The sequence below is a fragment of the Ovis canadensis genome, chromosome 22 (assembly GCF_042477335.2).
Source record: "Ovis canadensis isolate MfBH-ARS-UI-01 breed Bighorn chromosome 22, ARS-UI_OviCan_v2, whole genome shotgun sequence".
Taxonomy (NCBI): Eukaryota; Metazoa; Chordata; class Mammalia; order Artiodactyla; family Bovidae; genus Ovis; species Ovis canadensis.
Window position 1 is genome coordinate 54763374 of NC_091266.1, and position 19459 is coordinate 54782832.

The 19459-nt window shown below is 47.7% G+C and overlaps 1 protein-coding gene across 2 annotated transcripts in view; it reads left to right on the forward strand.

Moving 5' to 3' along the window:
• The window catches only part of GRK5 (G protein-coupled receptor kinase 5), a 232351-nt gene that overhangs the window by 148415 nt on the left and 64477 nt on the right, over nt 1-19459 (forward strand). For both annotated transcript variants that reach the window (XM_069567275.1, XM_069567276.1), the window contains exon 3: nt 12146-12258. In XM_069567275.1, the coding sequence (XP_069423376.1) occupies nt 12146-12258 (113 nt within the window). The remainder of the gene's footprint in view (nt 1-12145; nt 12259-19459) is intronic.

A 19459-nucleotide genomic window follows, 5' to 3' on the forward strand; every position in this document is an offset into this window, starting at 1 on the left:
AGCCACGAGGGGAGCCATGCAGTCCCACAGCCTGAGTTCTGGCTTTCAGTTGGGAAAATCTGGTGACCCTCCAAGAATCCACATACCACAGGCTCTTAATTAAGAAAGTATGTTCCCATCTCATGTCACTCGAAAAGAATGAAAACAGTGACAGCATTTATTTATCTTCACTATCAATATCATTCCTGTTTCTAAGTCCACTGGGGGTCGTGAGTCTTGCACGAATTGACTGTGGGTTGTGAGATTTTAACGCCATCCATGTGCTGAGGGGACACGTGTGGCTTCTCTCTGAGTGAGAGGCTTGGAGGAGGGGGAGAAGGGCTGCAAAGCCCTGGCCCCTGCCTTTCCCGGGGCTCAGCAACGTCAGGAGGAGTGGCTGGGTTTGCCATCTCTGGTGCTAATGCAGAGTCAGCCCCGCTTTCCCTGGCTGCATCTCAGTTCCCTTCCGAATCTTCCTAGTCTTGTAGAGGAGAGGTGATATCCCTTCTGAATCTTCCTAGTCTTGTAGAGGAGAGGTGATATCCAAAAGGCTACCATTTGTGTTGTTGTTGTTTAGTTGCTATGTTATGTCCAACTCTTTTGTGACCCTGTGGACTATAGGCCTCCAGGGTCCTCTCACCATGGGATTTCCCAGGCAAGAATACTGGAGGGGGTTGTCGTTTCCTTCTCTGGGGGATCTTCCTGACCCAGGGATCAAACCCATGTCTTCTGCATCAGCTTGCAGATTCTTTACCGCTGAGCCACCTAGGAAGGCCTACCATTTGTGCAGGGCCTGCGATATGCTGAGAATGGCCTGGACACTCACGTGTGTTGTTGATCCTCTGACTGCCGTGTGATGTTCTGACTGCCCGTGTGATGCAAGGGGTACTGGGCCTGAGGTTCAGGGACGTGCCTAAGACAGGATAGCACGTTAGTCCATTTGGGCAGAATGCCACAGCCTGGGTGAATTATAAACAACAGGGTTTTGTTTGTTTGTTTATTGTGGGTTTTTTCCGGGAGGCCATAAGGCTTGAAGGATTTAATTCCCAGACCAGGGACTGAACCTAGGCCCTTGGCAGTAGAAGCATGGAGTCCCAACCCCTGGATCACCAGGGAATTCCCATAAACATAAGTTTATTTCTCACAGTTCTGGAGGCTGGAAGTCCAGGTGCCAGTTCATAAACGACATCTTCTTGCTGTGACCTCACAGGGAAGACACGGTGAGGGAGCTCTCCAGGGCCTTTTCTAAAAGGGCACAAATCCCGTTCATGAGGGCTCCACCCTCATGACCTAGTTACCTCCCAGGTCTCACCTCCTAATACCATCACCCTGGGCATTAGGTTTCTTTATATGAATAGGGAGAAGGGACACATTTAGTCCCTGGAGAAGGAAATGGCCACCCACTCCAGTATTCTTGCCTGGAGAATTCCATGGACAAGAGGAGCCTGGTGGGCTACAGTCCATGGGGTCTCAAAGAGTCAGACACGACTGAGCAACTAAAACACCACCACCACCACCACATGTCGTCTCTAGCCGGGGTCCTTCACAGTGGGCCTGCGGTGTGGGTACCATCAATGGCTTACTGTGAGAACAGGCTGGGAGACACAAGGGGCTCTGAGCAAACACCCACACATCCCAAAGTGGCGGTGAGCATGGGGCCTCTTGTCTTGGTGTGCCCTCTGTTGGTTGATAACTTGCTAAGAGTCATGCCCGACTTTTGAGGTAGGCTTGGCTCTGCCTAAAACCTAGGACATATGTGTTGCAAATCTGTATGCATGTGTTGGCATGCTTGCACATGTGTTCTCAGACAGTGACCTTCATCACCAAATAAATTTACCGGCTGAACCCCTCAGTTAACACTGTGCTGACTTGTGTCTCTTTGTGTCTCACTTCTATCCCCAAGCAGCCTATTACTTCCTGTCCATTTTCTTTTTCCTTTCTTTCTTCTTCTTCTTCTTCTTCTTCTTTTTTTTTCCTTTGATGGAGGGTAGGGCTGTGCTGCCTGGCATGTGGAAACTTAGTTCCTCAACCAGGGATTGAACCTGTGCCCCTTGCATTGGAAGGTTGGGGTTTTTACCACACTGGACTGCCAGGGAAGAATCTATCCATTTTCTTTAAGCCATTCTCTCTCTCTTTTTAAATTGGAAGCATAATTGATTTATAATATTGTGTTAGTTTCAGGTATACAACAAAGTGGTTCAGTTACATATATATTTTCAGATTATATTGTATTCCATGGGCTTCCCTTGGAAACGAACAGAGATCATTCTGTCGTTTTTGAGATTGTACCCAAGTACTGCATTTCAGACTCTTTTGTTGACCATGATGGCTACTCCATTTCTTCTAAGGGATTCTTGCCCACAGTAGTAGATATTCACCCATTTCTGCCCCTTTTAGTTCACTGATTCCCAAAATGTTGATGTTCACTCTTACCACTCCTGTTTGACCACTTCCAATTTACCTTGATTCATGGACCTAACATTCCAGGTTCCTAGGCAATATTGTTCTTTACACCATCAGACTTTACTTTCACCACCACACACACATCCACAGCCGGGTGTTGTTTCCACTTCGACTCAGCCTCTTCACTCCTTCTGGAGCTGTTTCTTCATTCTCCAGTAGCATATTGGGCACCTACTGACCTGGGGAGTTCATCTTTTAGTGTCATATCTTTTTGCATTTTCATACTGTTCATGGCATTCTCAAGGCAAGAATACTGAAGTGGTTTGCCATTCTCTTCTCTAGTGGACCACATTTTGTCAGAACTCTCCACCATGACCCATCTGTCTTGGGTGGCCCTATGTGGCATGGCTCATAGTTTCACTGAGTTAGACAAGGCTGTGATCCATGTGATCTGTTTGGTTAGTTTTCTGTGATTGTGGTTTTCATTCAACAGTTCTATGAAGAACTACAAGACCTTTCAGAACTAACACCAAAAAAGATGTCCTTTTCATCATAGGGGACTGGAATGCAAAAGTAGGAAGTCAAGAGATTCCTGGAGTAACATGCAAATTTGGCCTTGGAGTACAATATGAAGCAGGGCAAAGGCCAGCAGGGTTTTGCCAAGAGAATGCACTGGTCATAGCAGATGGCTTCTTCCAACAACACAAGAGAAGACTACACATGGACATCACCAGATGGTCAATACCGAAACCAGATTGATTATATTCTTTGCAGCTGAAGATGGAGAAGCTCTATACAGTCAGCAAAAACAAGACCAGGAGCTGACTGCTGCTCAGATCATGAACTCCTTATTGCCAAATTCAGACTTGAAGAAAGTAGGGAAAACCACTAAGCCATTCAGGTATGACCTAAGTCAAATCCCTTATGATTATACAGTGGAAGTGACAAATAGATTCAAGAGATTAGATCTGATAGACTGCCTGAAGAACTGTGGATGGAGGTTCATAACATTGTACAGGAGGCAGTGATCAAAATCATCCCCACAAAAATGCAAAAAGGCAAAATTGTTGTCTGAGGAGGCCTTACAAATAGCTGAGAAAAGAAGAGAAGCTGAAGGCAAAGGAGAAAAGGAAAGATATACCCATCTGAATGCAGAGTTACAGAGAATAGCAAGGAGAGATGAGAAAGCCTTCCTAAGTGATGAATGCAAAAAAAAAGGAAAACAATGGGATGAAAAAGACTAGAGAGCTCTTCAAGAAAATTAGAGATACCACAGGTGCAAAGATGGGCACAGTTAAGGACAGAAACAGTATGGACCTAACAAAAGCAGAAGACATTAGGAAGAGGTGGCAAGAATACACAGAAGAACTATACAAAAAAGATCTTCATGACCCAGATAACCACAATGGTGTGATCACTCACCTAGAACCAGACATCCTGGAATATGAAGTCAAGTGGGCCCTAGGAAGCATCACTAGTAGAGGTGATGAAATTCCAGTTGAGCTATTTCAAATCCTGAAAGATGATGCTGTGAAAGTGCTGCACTCAATATGCCAGCAAATTTGGAAAACTCAGCAGTGGCCATGGGATTGGAAAAGATCAGTTTTCATTCCAATTCCAAAGAAAGGCAATGCCAAAGAATGTTCAAATTACTGCACAATTGCACTCAACTCATGCTAGCAAAGTAAGGCTCAAAATTCTCCAAGTGAGGCTTCAACAGTACATGAACCAAGAACTTCCAGATATTCAAGCTAGATTTAGAAAAGGCAGAGAAACCAGAGATCAAATTGCCAACATCCGTTGGATCATAGAAAAGGCAAGAGAATTTCAGATAAACATCTACTTCTGCTTCACTGACTATGCTAAAGCCTTTGACTGTGTGGATCACAACAAACTGTGGAAAATTGTTGAAGAGATGGGAATACCAGACCACCTTACCTCCCTCCTGGGAAACCTGTATGCAGGCCAAGAAGCAATAGTTAGAACCGGACATGGAACAATAGACATTTCAAAATTGGGAAAGGAGTACGTCAAGGCTGTACATTGTCACCCTGCTTATTTAACTTGTATGCAGAGTACATCATGCAAAATTTTGGGCTGGATGAAGCACAAGCTGGAATCAAGATTGCGGGAAGGAATATCAGTAACTTCAGATATACAGATGACACCATCCTTATGGCACAAAGTGAAGAGAGACTAAAGAGCCTCTTGATGAAGGTAAAAGAAGAGAGTGAGAAAGCTGTCTTAAAACTCAGCATTCAAAAAACTAAGATCATGGCATCCGGTCCCATCACTTCATGGCAAATAGATGGGGAAACAATGGAAACAGTGAGAGTCTTTATTTTCTTGGACTCCAGAATCACTGCAGATGGTGACTGTAGCCATGAAATTAAAAGATGCTTGCTCCTTGGAAGAAAAGTTATGACCAACCTAGACAACATATTAAAAAGCAGAGACATTACTTTGCTGACAAAAGTCCATATAGCCAAAGCTATGGTTTTTTTCCATAGTCATGTATGGGTGTCAGAGTTGGACCATAAAGAAAGCTGAGCACCAAAGAACTGATGCTTTTGAACTGTGATGTTGGAGAAGACTCTTGAGAATCCTTTAAACTGCAAGGAGATCAAGGAAAGTCAGTCCTAAAGGAAATCAATCTGGAGTATTCATTGGAAGGACTGATGCCAACACTGAAGCTCCAATACTTTGGCCACCTGATGTGAAGAACCAGCTCATTGGAAAAGACCCTGATGCTGGGAAAGATTGAAGGCAGGAGGAGAAGGGAACAACAGAGGATGAGATGGTTTGATGGCATCACCAACTCAATGAACATGAGTTTGAGCAAGCTCCAGGGGATGGTGAAGGACAGGGAATCCTGGTGTGCTGCAGTCCATGGGGTCGCTAAGAGTCAGACACGACTGAGCGACTGAACCACAACAGCAAGAACAACAACAGGCTCCCCTGGTGGCTCAGTGGTACAGAGTCTGCCTGCCAGTGCAGGAGACACAGGAGATACAGTATCAATCCCAGGGGCAACCCACTCCAGTATTCTAGCCTGGTAAATCCCATGGACAGAGGAGCCTGATGGGCCATAGTCCATGCAGTCACAAAGTGTTGGATATGACTTAGCAACTAAACCACCACCACCACCACCCCGAAATTTAGACATCTTTTGATTATACCTCCTGGGACTCAGGAACCTTCAAACAAGTTACCTAACCTCTTTAACTTCCGCATCTTGGCTCTTCTGAATACTGTTGAAATGAACATGGAAATTCAAATTCCTCTTTGAAATACTGATTTTAATTTTTTTGGATAAATAGCCAGCAGTGGAATTCCTGGATCATATTCATTTTTGGAGGAACCTCCATGTACTTTAAGCCATTCTTGAAAGTTCCCTGCAGTGGTCGCAGACCTAGCCCTGCATTTTTGCCATAACACGCTTGTCTTAGCCATGCAGTGTGGCTTCTCCCTGTGCCTCCTCCTAGCCTCTGGCCGTGTTTCTCTGACTTTGACCTCCTCCTTCCCCAGCACTCAGCCTCTCTCCTGTGCTTAACTATTGGCACTGCCTTGGGCAACCCCTGTCCCTCTCATTCCCATGCTCCAGTGAGCCCTCCCATGGGCACCACCCCTGAAACTCACCAAGTCAGTAGAGCTATGTGTGTGCCCCTCAGCTGGGATGTTTCCCATAGCCATGCCCTGCAGCTTTGTTCACAGCTGAGCAGTGACCAGCCCTACTTGTGATCTTCCCTCCGTCCTGCCTCAGCAGGGCAGGTAAGCAAACTGCTCGAACAAAGACAAAGCCTGGGGGAGGGGAGCCTCCTTTAAGGGGTGCCCTGACAGGCTCCAGTATGCAGTGCCCAGAAGGGGCTCAGCCAGGGTCTGTGAACTTGCTAAGAGGACAGTGGTTCTGTCCGAGGCCCCTTTGGCAGGAATTCAGTGTGCTGCAGGACGGAGCGGCACCCCTGTCTTCCCCGGCCAGCTATGGGCATGCTTGGGAGGTGTCAAGCCCTTGAAGAAACAAACGACACATGTGGTTTCCTTAAAGTCAGTTCAGTTGGGCTTCTCACCAAAGTAGGATCTCGCAACCGCACAGGCTGCACCCTCCCTGCCCAAAGGCCAGGGCTTGAACCACGGGTGGGAATGGCTCCCAAACCAGCGACCTCTTCCGTAAATGTCTCGGACTCGCTGCTCCCTCCCCATTTTTGTCCACCTTCCCATGCATTGCACTTGAATTCATTTGTGCTCATTAGAATCACTGAGGCTTCCGCGGGATGGGGGATCCATCCAGTCTCCTTGGCCTTGGCATCCAGCTCTTTCCTGTCTGAACCCAGCCTGCCTTTCCAGCACATCCCCCACCCCCCACCCTCCTGTGTGCTGGTGGGCCTCAGCCCTCCCTGGTGCAGTCTGCCCCTTGACCTAGGGCACTATAAGTTCAGAGCTTAGAATGGGCTTTCTGGACCCTGCTTCAATTTTCTATGTCCACGAGACCAATGCTACAACAGCCAAGGTCAAATGTCACATCACGAAGACCACACCCCTAATCTTGGTCTTAGCTGATGGCCAGCTGTTAACCCCAAGCCTGCTTCTGGATCATTAACCCGCCAGTGGGTATGAGGTGTGTCTCCTCCCATCCACTCATCCACACCATCCACCCCCACCGGGTGTTCAGTTCAATAAGAGTATATGAAAAAAAAAAAAAAAAAAAAGAGTATATGAAAATTGAAGGAACCTTCTGGTATCATAAAGCAGGAAAACTTGGAAGAGAGTTTGTTGAATGAAGGAAGGACCCAAAGAATAGGCTGGAATGATTAGATGATTGTTGAATACTTTGGGGGCCGGGAGCCCGATGCCCATCATATCTTACATAACAACAGGCTCTTTCTGTCTTGGAGGGAAAGATCAATGAGCAATGTAGCCAAAAGCAGAATTTTCATGTTCAGAAAAGCTGGTGTGTGCCTGCCTGTGTGCCCAGCATTCCAGGGCCTCCCAGTCTAAGAAAGAGATTCAGAGGCCAGAGAGATCCCTGCCCTTCTGTGCGGGGAACTCCTCCCCACCAAACCCCCCTAGGACACCCTTGGGAGAAGGGCTGTGGGCATTTCTACAACATGCCCAGCTTCCACAGAAACTGACTAGGAAGGATCCGCTCAGAAGATCTATCGATATCACAGAGCAACCTGTGCCTTAAACTGCAGTCTCCTCTGACTTTCTGGAAGTGACCTGCCCCTTGGACTTTCTCTTGACGCATTAAGAACTTTGATCCACACCTCTTCCTGTCGCCTCGATCAACCCTCAGATTCCTATTCTTTGTTTTGTGGCCTCCTTCTCTGTCTCTAAAGGAACTGCAGCCTTTGCCCTTCAATCTTAGTGGTGGTTGCACTTCCTCAGAGGACAGGTCTGTTTATCTTTATTTCAAGTTAAGGAAACATCCCAGTAGATGCTTGCTAATCTTCTTCTTTCTTCCTGGGCTCCCGGCACATGGCTTTCTTGCCTGGGATTCTCTGTACAGCTGGGAGAGGCATAGTCAGAACTAAGGTGCTGACAGCTTGTGTTGGAATCACATGGTGTTTACTGTGCTATGAGTTTACAGCATCCTTGTTTCCATACTGACAGCACACGCCATATGGAGAGAGAAAACCCTGTCAGATGAACCCTTGAGGAATCGCAGTGTGGTGCATGAAATCTCATAATTGCTTTCGGAGATGGGGAGGGCCTCTCGCTCGAATCGCATCAGCGATGGGGGCGCTCCCTGCCATAACTGAATAAAATGGAGCTTGACATGAGGTAATTTACTTTGTTCTGTGCTGGTGCTGGGGAAGCTCGGCTGATCGGGCAAGGACGGGAAAGTTTATTTTCTCCCGTTGGGGGATCAGGCTGAGAGGGAGGCAGTGAGAATGCAGGCTGTGTCCGCAGGGCATGGTGTTAACAGGTGCAGGCCCCAGACCAGTCACCTACAGGGTGACCAGACTCCAACCCAGACTCCCTCCTGTCACTGATGATGACCTGACATTTTATTACTGTCACTTGGGATCTTGTCTGCTCACCCAAACACACTCCACCTTTCCAACGGAATCCAAGATCCCTGAGGTCTGGGATCGTGTCCCATTCCCCCCACCCTTACGCTCTCCGATCCTGCCACACACCAAGGTGGGTTAAATGTTGTTGGAGTGGCTATTCCCAAACCATCTGTGCATGGAAAGGTAGGCTGAGTGAGGCAACAATTCAAGGCTAGTTTCAGCCCCCAAACCACTTGAGGAGGGGCCCAGGGGGAGACTTGCAAGATGTCTCATCTATGTTCATCAACGTATGTACTCAAGAGAGAATGGGAAGGTTGTAAGTGCCTTCTGAACATGGTATACTGAGAACTGGTGTAGTGAAAGTGTCAGTCGTGTCTGATTGTTTGCAACCCCATGAACTGTGGCCCACCAGGCTCCTCTCTCTATGTAATTCTGCAGGCAAGGATACTGGAGTGGGTCGCCAGTTCCTTCTCCAGGGGATTTTCCCAACCCAGGGATGGAACTTAGGTCTCCCGCATTGCAGGCAGATTCTTTACTGTCTGAGCCACCAGGAAAGCCCCAAGAGCCAGTAGCTTCCTTCAGAAAGTTCTTACCCTCAGGCAGTTTACCCAGGAAAGGAGAAGTGGGTGAGAAAACTCACCAGCCCTAGTCACTTGCTCTTTTGTTTTTTTGTTGTTTAGTTGCTAAGTTGTGTCCAACTCTTTTGTGACCCCATGTACTATGTAGCTCTCCAGGCTCCCCTGTTCAGGCGAGAATACTAGAATGGGTTGCCATTTCCTTCTCCAGGGGATCTTCCTGACCCAGGAGACAAAAACCCAAGAACACTGGCTTAAGCAATAGGTGGATAAGGGTGCAGGTGGAGAGCAGGCCTCAGTCAGTTGCCTTTGGGGTCTCCCATGATATTTGCAGCTCCAGGCTTCTCTTTCTTACTCAACTCTTTCTCCTGTGTTGGCTTCACTCTCTGTGGGCTCTCGCTGCCTGGTGGGAAAGACAGTTGTGTTGGCTCCTGACTGACTATTCGTAAGACCTTGTCATCCCAGAGGGGTACGTGTTTCTTTTCTGGAAGTTCTAGCAAAATCCCTGGAAGGACTTCCAAGGCCCCCTGGGTCATGTGCCCTGATACAGGACTCAGATTGGCTTGGACCGAGTCCTGTGCTCCTCCCTGAAGCTCCCTGAAGTCATTCCCTGAGAACCATGGGCTGGAGTTTTACAGACTCGGGGAAGGAGGTTCCACAAAGGAAGGGAGAATTCTTGCCTGGAGAATCCCGAGGACAGAGGAGCCTAGTGGGCTGCCATCTATGGGGTCGCACAGAGTTGGACACGACTGAAGCCTGCTTATTTAACTTATATGCAGAGTACATCATGAGAAACGCTGGGTTGGAAGAAGCACAAGCTGGAATCAAGATTGCTGGGAGAAATATCAATAACCTCAGATATGCAGATGATACCACCCTTATGGCAGAAAGTGAAGAGGAGCTAAAAAGCCTCTTGATGAAAGTGAAAGAGGAGAGTGAAAAAGTTGGCTTAAAGCTCAACATTCAGAAAACGAAGATCATGGCATCTGGTCCCATCACTTCATGGGAAATAGATGGGGAAACAGTGGAAACAGTGCCAGACTTTATTTTTGGGGGCTCCAAAATCACTGCAGATGGTGACTGCAGCCATGAAATTAAAAGACGCTTACTCCTTGGAAGGAAAGTTATGACCAACCTAGACAGCATATTGAAAAGCAGAGACATTGCCAACAAAGGTCCGTCTAGTCAAGGCTATGGTTTTTCCAGTGCTCATGTATGGATGTGAGAGTTGGACTGTGAAGAAGGCTGAGCACTGAAGAATTGATGCTTTTGAACTGTGGAGTTGGAGAAGACTCTTGAGAGTCCCTTGGACTGCAAGGAGATCCAACCAGTCCATTCTGAAGGAGATCAGCCCTGGGGTTTCTTTGGAAGGAATGATGTTAAAGCTGAAACTCCAGTACTTTGGCCACCTCATGCAAAGAGTCCACTCATTGGAAAAGACTCTGATGCTGGGAGGGATTGGGGGCAGAAGGAGAAGGGGATGACAGATGATGAGATGGCTGGATGGCATCACTGACTCGATGGATGTGAGTCTGAGTGAACTCCGGGAGTTGGTGATGGACAGGGAGGCCTGGCGTGCTGCGATTCATGGGGTCACAAAGAGTGGGACACGACTGAGCAGCTGAACTGAACTGAAGCAACTTAGCAGCAGCAGCAGCAGCATGCTGGTCCTAGGAGATAGGTGTGATTATCGTTCCCAGTTTACAGATGAGGAAACTGAGGGATAAAGTGTCAGGTCATCTGCCCCAGGGCACACAGGCAGTGAATCGTGAGGCTGGGATGTGAACCTGGGTTTAGCTTCAGAGCCCTTACTCACAGCCACAGATCTCCCTGCAAGTAATGGCTGTACCTCCTGTGGATAAACTCTTTGGGTATGAAAGTGAGTGGGTGTGATGGTTTTCTTCCCATCGTCTTGTTGTGTTTCATATTAACCAGGGAAACCCCCTCTAAAGGGATGATTGTCCTGGTTCCTCCTCTGCACTTGGCAAGGATCTAGTCTTTCCTTTCTCCTGGATAGCTCTCCTGACGAGGTCTACCTCACTCTCTTCCTGCTTTCTCTACAGAGTCACCTGACTTTTCCTCTTGCAGCTGTAGAATCAAGGGGCTCACTTTCAGTGCTCTAGGGGATCCAAGGCAAGGTGTCTCAGCAAGACCTTGGAGCATCTTTCTGGCCAGAGAAAGCCTCTTGCAGAGTCATTGCAGAAAGAGCCAGAAGGGACCCTCCCATCTTCCCTCCAATGAGCATCTTCATTTTACAGAGGAAGACTAAAGCCCAGAGATGCTAGATGTGTTGCTTGCAGTCACACAGCAAGTCACTGACTAGAACCCTGGTCTCCAGGCCTCTGGCTTTGAGTCTTACACTGTCTTTCTTCTTCAGAATTCTCTTGGCTACTCAATAGCTGAAGACTGGTCACTTCCTGCCTCTGTGCCTCTAGCTCCTTAGCTGGAAAATGCAGGGTTTTCACAATGTGAAGCACTCTAAGACTGGGCTTTGCTTCAGTTGGGCAAATAGCTATTTTTTTTTTAAACTGAGTTCATTAGAATGTTTTGAATTATAAGTCGTTTTAAAAGTTTTTCAAATTGTCCTAAGCAGTGCTCATAAATAAGCTTTTCAGATGTGGTTTGGGCTGCAGGTTGCAGGCATAGTGTGACCCAGATTCATGACTTCACTAGAGCACCTACTCATAATTTTCCCAGCTCTGACCTCTTCATGTGAACGTCATCCTCACAGCAGCTCGTTGTACAGTATCAAGATCTCTGCAGCAGACCCTGGCCTCACACCCATGTACCCCAGCACCAGAGGGAAAGAGGCTTAGTGTGCCCAGGCAACATCTGTGGCTCATGTGGGTTTTAGTGGCTTGGGGTGCATGCTCGGCACCCTTATCCAGTCACTGTAACCAAGGAATGTGACATGCTAATCAGCCAGCTAGGGACTCAATCATAGTGCCAGGAACTGCTAGCATCTTCACACAGAATTCAGGGCATTGAACAGGGAGTGGATGGAGAGTAGAGGCGAGGTATTAACTGGCCCCCTTTTCTACCCTGACCTTGACCCTCTGAGTCTGCAGAGCCTGGAGATGAGTAAGAGGTCCTGGGATGAGGATCCAGACACGGGTTGATGGCTCTGCCTGGCCTTCTCTGGGTCTCACCGTATTCTTCTTTTCTTTTCTCCAGACCGAGATTACTGTAGTTTATGTGACAAACAGCCAATCGGGAGGCTGCTTTTCCGGCAGTTCTGCGAAACCAGACCTGGGCTAGAGTCTTACATTCAGTTCCTGGACTCAGTGGTAAGTCTCTGCTCCTGAGTTGGGAGCTTTTGGTTCTCTGTGATCAGCGATGGTTTTCATCCAGGGGAAAAGATAAAGACCTTGTGACTTAGATGGATGAAGAATAACCTTGTCACTTAAGAAGCTGCCAGTGCAGACTTTGAGAATGCAGACTTGTCTCCAGGTCATCACCCACTATGTTTGTCTGTACACTTGTTTACCATCTGCTTGTTCACAGCTCCCTGGGGCCAGGACCCTGGGCTTGCAGTTCACTCCTGCCTGGCACTAGGCCTGGCCCATACAGCACTCAATATTTGTGGGAGGAACATGTGTTGACTATTTCAAAGCGATCTGTCAGCTGCTGGCTGCACTGTCTGCTGGCATACCCAGACACGACTGCCACCATGGGGTCTTCCTTCAGATGTACTGGTCACTCATTTGTTCAACAAATGCTATATTAGCCATTAAAAAGAAGGCAGTAATGCCATGTGCAGCCACAGGGATGGACCTAGAGATTATCGTGCTAAGTGAAGAAAGTCAGAGAAAGACAAATACCATATAATACCCCTTATATGTGGAATCTAAAAGGAAAAAAAAGATATGAATGAACTTATTTACAAAACAGAAGTATACTCATGGACATAGAAAACAAACTTCAGTTCAGTCGCTCAGTGGTGTCTGACTCCTTGCGACCCCATGAATTGCAGCATGCCAGGCCTCCCCGTCCATCACTAACTCCTGGAGTTCACTCAGACTCACGTCCATCGAGTCAGTGGTGCCATCCAGCCATCTCATCCACTGTCGTCCCCTTCTCCCGCCCCCAACCCCTCCCAGCATCAGAGTCTTTTCCAATGAGTGGACTCTTTGCATGAGGTGGCCAAAGTACTGGAGTTTCAGCTTTAGCATCATTCCTTCCAAAGAAATCCCAGGGCTGATCTCCTTCAGAATGGACTGGTTGGATCTCCTTGCAGTCCAAGGGACTCTCAAGCGTCTTCTCCAACACCACAGTTCAAAAGCATCAAATCTTCGGCGCTCAGCCTTCTCCACAGTCCAACTCTCACATCCAAACAAACTTGGCGGTTATCAAATGGGAAAGGCGGGGAAGGGATAAATTGGGAGTTTGGGATTAGCAGATACATACTACTGTATATAGTTTCTTCCCCGGTGGCTCAGTCTGTAAAGAATCCACCTGCAGTGCAGGAGATGGGGGCTCGATCCTTGGGTCGGGAAGATCCTCTGGAGAAGGAAATGTCAACCCACTCCATCATTCTTGTCTGAAAAATCCCATGGACAGAGAAGCCTGGTGGGCTACAGTTTATGGGGTCATGAAAGGGTCAGACACAACTTAGTGACTAAACCACCACCAGCATCTTTCCCCAGGTCCCCGGAACTACCAGCCCTGACATGATCCCTGTTCCAGTGACCAGAGATTAACTGGGAATTTGGGATTATCAGATACATACTACTGTAAAAACAGATAAACAACAAAGACCTACTATATAGCACATATAACCTATAATTAAAAAGAATCTGAAAAAGAATGTGTATGTGAGTGTATATATAACAGAATCATTTCTCTTCTCTGAAACATTGTAAATCGCCTATACTTCGATTGAAAAAAACCAAACAACTAAAAACAAATGTTGACTGATCTGCGTGAGCTTTTCGAACAGGACATATGAACATGCAGGAGTTCCTTGGCACGTGCTCAGGAGGTTAGGGCACCTCACCCTGGGCCTAGGGAGTCTATCCAAGGAAAGTGGACAAGGAGTAGGGAGATGGAGGATGAATTATGGTCAGTCGTGAAAGGCATGGGGTCATCCGGGCCCCCCTTTCCAAGGCAGGGTGTGGAGATGCTGTTGTTTCCTAGAGGCCCCAATGCCATCGTTGGCTGCAGCCATCCTGACCTCTGGCTTGGTTTGGGGGCCAGAATGAGGGGGCCCAAGTTTGTGTGTCTGCTTTAGGGTCTCAGTGTGGATCTCTAGACCCACTGGCCAAACTGTCCACTGAATATCTCACTGACAGTCACATGGGCCCCTCAAAGTCAACACCTAAAACTAACTCAGCACCTTCCCCCAGGTCCCCCATACTACTAGCCCTGACACGTTCCCTATTCCAGTGACCCCACCATCACCCGCATGTGAAATCTTTGCATTGTCCTTGACCCCTCCCTCTCATCATTCTTTACCAGCCAGATCAAGAACCATGTGCGTGGTGCCTTGACCTCTCCCAGCCTAGCTCCCTTCCCTCCACAGCCTCTGTCCTGGTCTCCATGCCAGTGAGTGCAATAGTTCCCAACCTCAACTGAGCAGTAGAAACACCTGGGGAGCCTTAAAAAAATAATCAGTGCCTGAGCTGAAGCCCAGACTCATTAATTTAAATCTCTGGGGATGGGGCCAAGTATTTTCATAACTTTTTATTATGGAAAATTTCAAGCTATAAAAAGAAGAAGTCTACAGAATAGTATAATGAACCCCCATGCACCCTTCACCTGCTTTAACAGTTACAGTCTCAAGGCCAATCTTGTTTCACCCACATCCTCCCCGCAGCCCCCACCCTGTGGCATTTTGCAGCTGATCTCATTTCTGTCGTTTCATCCATGAACATGTCAGTATGTGTCACTAAACGATGAGGGCTCTTTAGCCAAAAAAACCACAGTACCATTAGCACAGCTAAAAAGTAATAATTCTTTACTATCATCAAATACTCATCAGTGGTCAAATTTCTGATTTTCTCATGCTATTTGCAAATGCATCTCTTCACAGTTTATAACCACCTCCTAGGGCGTCCCATGGTCTGAGTGTTGTGTTCTCACCCCCATGTGTCATTTGATAGGTTCCTCTGTATTTCTTGTAAGTTGCTCACTGACTTCAGAAATTTGGTCAGATTCAATTTCAATCTGGCAGGGGTTGGGGGCTGACTTCATAAGTGGTTTCATGTTCTTCTGCTAGGGAGCTTATAATATCTGGTGTCTTTTTGAGATGGCAGTAGCCATTGATATTCAGTATTCAAATCTATTGATTAATTAAGGTTGTGACATAGCAACATTCTATTATTCCTTCTTCCTTTGCTCACTGAAAAATGCTTCCTTTCCATTACTGTTTGGTTCAGTCAGTTCAGTTCAGTCGCTCAGTCGTGTCTGGCTCTTTGCAACCCCATGGACTGCAGTACGCCAGGCTTCCCTGTCCATCACCAACTCCCGGAGCTTACTCAAACTCATTCCATTGAGTCGGTGATGCCATCCAACCATCTCATCCTCTGTTGTCCCCTTCTCCTCCTGCCTTCAGTCTTTCCCAGCATCAGGGCCTTTTCCAATGAGTTGGTTCTTCACATCAGGTGACCAAAGTATTGGAGCTTCAGCATCAGCATCAGTCCTTCCAATGAATATTTGGGATTGATCTCCTTTAGGATGGACTGGTTGGATCTCCTTGCTGTCCAAGGGACTCTCTAGAGTCTTCTCCAACACCACAGTTCAAAAGCATCAATCCTTCAGTGCTCAGCTTTCTGTATAGTCCAACTCTTACATCCATATATGACCACTGGGAAAACCATAGCTTTGACTAAATGGACCTTTGTAATGTCTGCTTTTTAATATGCTGCCTAGGTTGGTCATAGCTTTTCTTCCAAGAAGCAAGAGTCTTTTAATTACATGGCTGCAATCACCATCTGCAGTGATTTTGGAGCCCAGAAAAATAAAGTCTCTCACTGTTTCCTCTGTTTTCCCATCTGTTTGCCATGAAATGATTGGATGGGTGCCATGATCTTTGTTTTCTGAATGTTGAGTTTTAAGCCAATTTTTTCACTCTCCTCTTTTACTTTCATCAAGGGGCTCTTTAGTTCTTCTTTGCTTTCTGCCTGTGTATCTGAGGTTATTATATTTCTCCCGGAAATCTTGATTCCAGCTTGTGATACATCCAGCCTGGCATTTTACGTGATATACTCTGCATATATTAAAGCAGCAGGGTGACAATATACAACCTTGACGCACTCCTTTCCCAATTTGGAACCAGTCTGTTGTCCCATATCCAGTTCTAACTGTTGCTTCTTGACTTGCATACAGATTTCTCAAGAAGCAGGTCAGGTGGTCTGGTATTCCTCTCTCTACTGTTTGGTTACCTCATAGAAAAGTTCATATAGGGAGTGCTTGATTCTTTTCTTGTATTTGTGTGTTTTCAAAGTACCTAACTGGTTCATAGGCATCCTCCAACTGTAGTAATCAATTAGAGTTTTAATGCATGGACTTAAATGTGGGGCATTTTGATGCAGTGGTGCTCCATGGTTTCATTGTTGGCCTGTGGGAGCCCCTCAGGTTGGCTTCTGAGCCCTTGAGAGGACCCCACTGGCTGCTGGTAGCCATCATGTTGTCTGATGTGATGTTCTGGGCTCATCTTGTATGTTTCCTGCCCTACACCTAGAGTTCATCATGTCTCCAAGGAGCCCTGGTTTCTTTTACTGGGAAATGGTACTTGGAGTCTACAGCTTCGCACTTAGGGGTGCTCATTATCTCCTGTTGTTTGAATAGCAGACATTTGTTGGTTTTGTTCAGTCGCCAGTTGTGTCCAACTCTTTGCGACCCTCTGGCCTACAGCATACCAGTCTCCACTGTCCTCACTATCTCCCGGAGTTTGCATATAGTTCATGGAGTTCTCCTGGCAAGAATACTGGAGTGGTTTGCCATTCACTCCTCCAGTGGACCATGTTTTATCAGAGCTCTACACTGTGACCCATCCGTCTTGGGTGGCCCTTCGTGGCATGGCTCATAGCTTCATTGAGTTACCCAAGCCCCTTTTCTACAACACAGCAGTGATCCATGAAGGAGGTAGTTGCTGCTGCTGCTGCTGCTGCTGAGTCGCTTCAGTCATGTCCGACTCTGTGCGACCCCACAGACGGCAGCCTACTAGGCTCCCCTGTCCCTGGGATTCTCCAGGCAAGAACACTGGAGTGGGTTGCCATTTCCTTCTCCAGTGCATGAAAGTGAAAAGCGAAAGTGAAGGAGGTAGTAGACAATGGTAATTTTCACATCTCTTAGGACAGTATTTGGGCTTCCCAAGTGGCCCTAAGTGGTTAAGAACCCACCTGCCAAGGCGGGAGATGTAAGAGATGTGGATCCCTGGGTCAGGAAGATCCCCTGGAGGAGGACATGACAGCCCACACCAGTATTCTTGCCTGGAGACTCCCATGAACAGAGGAGCCTGGCGGGTTACAGCCCATAGAGTCTCAAAGAGTCGAACATAACTGAAGCGACTTAGCACAGCACAGCACAGGACAGTACTCTGTAAATGTTCAGGGTTGGGAAACATTGACATCTAGGACCAATTACATATTTTGAGGCTGACTTACTAGACCTTCCACTAACAGGCCCCTGCCTTTCATGCATGGCTTTCCCTGGGTCTTTCTTGAGACCTGCATTCTGCCCCTAGACCTGCTTCTGGGGGCTCTGACTTGCCAAGCTGGTTGAAGCCTCTCAGCCCTGCCTCCCTTCCTCTTGCTACCAGAAAGGCCTCCCAGGACCTCTGCCTGGTGAATGCCAGCTCGTCCCCTGTACTCTGCTCTCAAAAACCTCCCCTGTCCACCCTCTCTCTTCCCGAGTGCCCTCTGCTGGAGGTGCTGCTTTGACACACATCTGTGCCTCATTAGTGCTTGGTGCTGGCGGAATAGTGCATCATAAGAGAGCTGGCCCCTGAGACAGACCACAGTGCCATGCTGGTACCCCCTCAGCTCCCACCAAGACTGTAGGCAGGTGTCTGACCCCTTTGTGCCTCACCTCTTTTATCTGTAAGAGGGGACATAGTTGTACCGGATGGTGGCAGATGCGTTGAGAAGAGACCGAATGTGTTCGTACTGCTCAGGCCAGTGTCTGGCATGTCACGGGTGCCACGTATGTAGCCAGTCAGGCTTTATCTGTCTGCCTGCCTCCTCCACTAACTGGATAGCTCATCATCTCTGGATGCTCATAGCACACCTGACAAGTAGTTGATGCACGAGACCCACTGGGAGCTGATGTCCGTGGCTGGAGTAGAGGGAGCAGGGGAAGTGACGATCGTGCAAGACTTTGTACCATTATAGATCTTTGACTTTGATTTGGGGGGTGGGCACTGGAAGGTTTTTGAGCAGAAAAGTGTCATGGTCTGATTTCGGTTTTTATTTTGTAATTTTTTGGCCACACCATGCAGCTTGTAGGCTCTTAGTTCTCTGACCAGGGATTGAACCCAGGCCCTTTGAAGTGAGAGCACAGAATCCTAACTGCTGGACTGTCAGGGAATTCCCTGATTTCAGTTTTGAAAGTTTCCCTCTGGCTTCTGTGTTGGGAAGAGGCTACAGTGGGCTAGGGGCAGAGTGGGGAGCGCTGATGGGTGAGAGCTGGTGGTTGACACGCAGTAGGATTAGAGCATGTTCTGAACCAGAGTTAACAGTATTTTCTGATGCCCGTGGGGTGAGAGACAAGAGTTGGGGATGACTTCCAAGTGTTGACCTGAACCAGTGGAAAGATGCAGTGAGGGTAAGGCTGTGGGAGGCTTGTTTGGGGGAAGGTCAGGAGCTTTGTCTGGGACTCAGCTTCCGATGTCTACTAGACAGCCCAGCAGAGATGTGGGAGGGGTGGTGGGTGTTGGAGTCGAGTTTGTGAGAAAGGCCTGGGCTGGAAATAGCGAACTGGGAGTACCAGCCTACAGCTGGCACTTACAGCCACGGACTAGATGTGCTCACCAAGGAGATGAACGTGGATGGAGGAGCCGAGGACCAAAGTGTGAGCCTGGGACCAAGGCTCCTCCCCGTTTGGAAAAGATGAGGCATCAGCAGCTTTGGGACCTGTCTGGAGAGTTGATGAGGCAGAGCAGGGCAAGGCTAAACCCAGGAGCCAGTGGAATTTTCCAGCCACGTGTCTTGTTAGGCTCTTCCAGTCAGCTTGAGAAGAAGGGGGAAGAAATCCAATGGATGCCTATTTTCATTCTGGTCGTGCAGACGTTCTGTGTTGCTGGGCCTGTACCAAGAGCTCTCTTTTGGAAAGGAAATGCGAGTCTGGCTCCCTGTGTGGACGCGACACATGCTCTTTACCTACGCCTTAATGACACCACCACTCACTAGAGGCTCCTCCATCCCCTCGAATTTGTGTCTGCATCTCTGGGAATTAGCAGAACCTTTCATCGCCCATCCTGACGTCAAATGACCAGCCTTTGGCACACCTCTTTTACGCATGAAGACTTTATTGAGTTTTCCAGGGCTG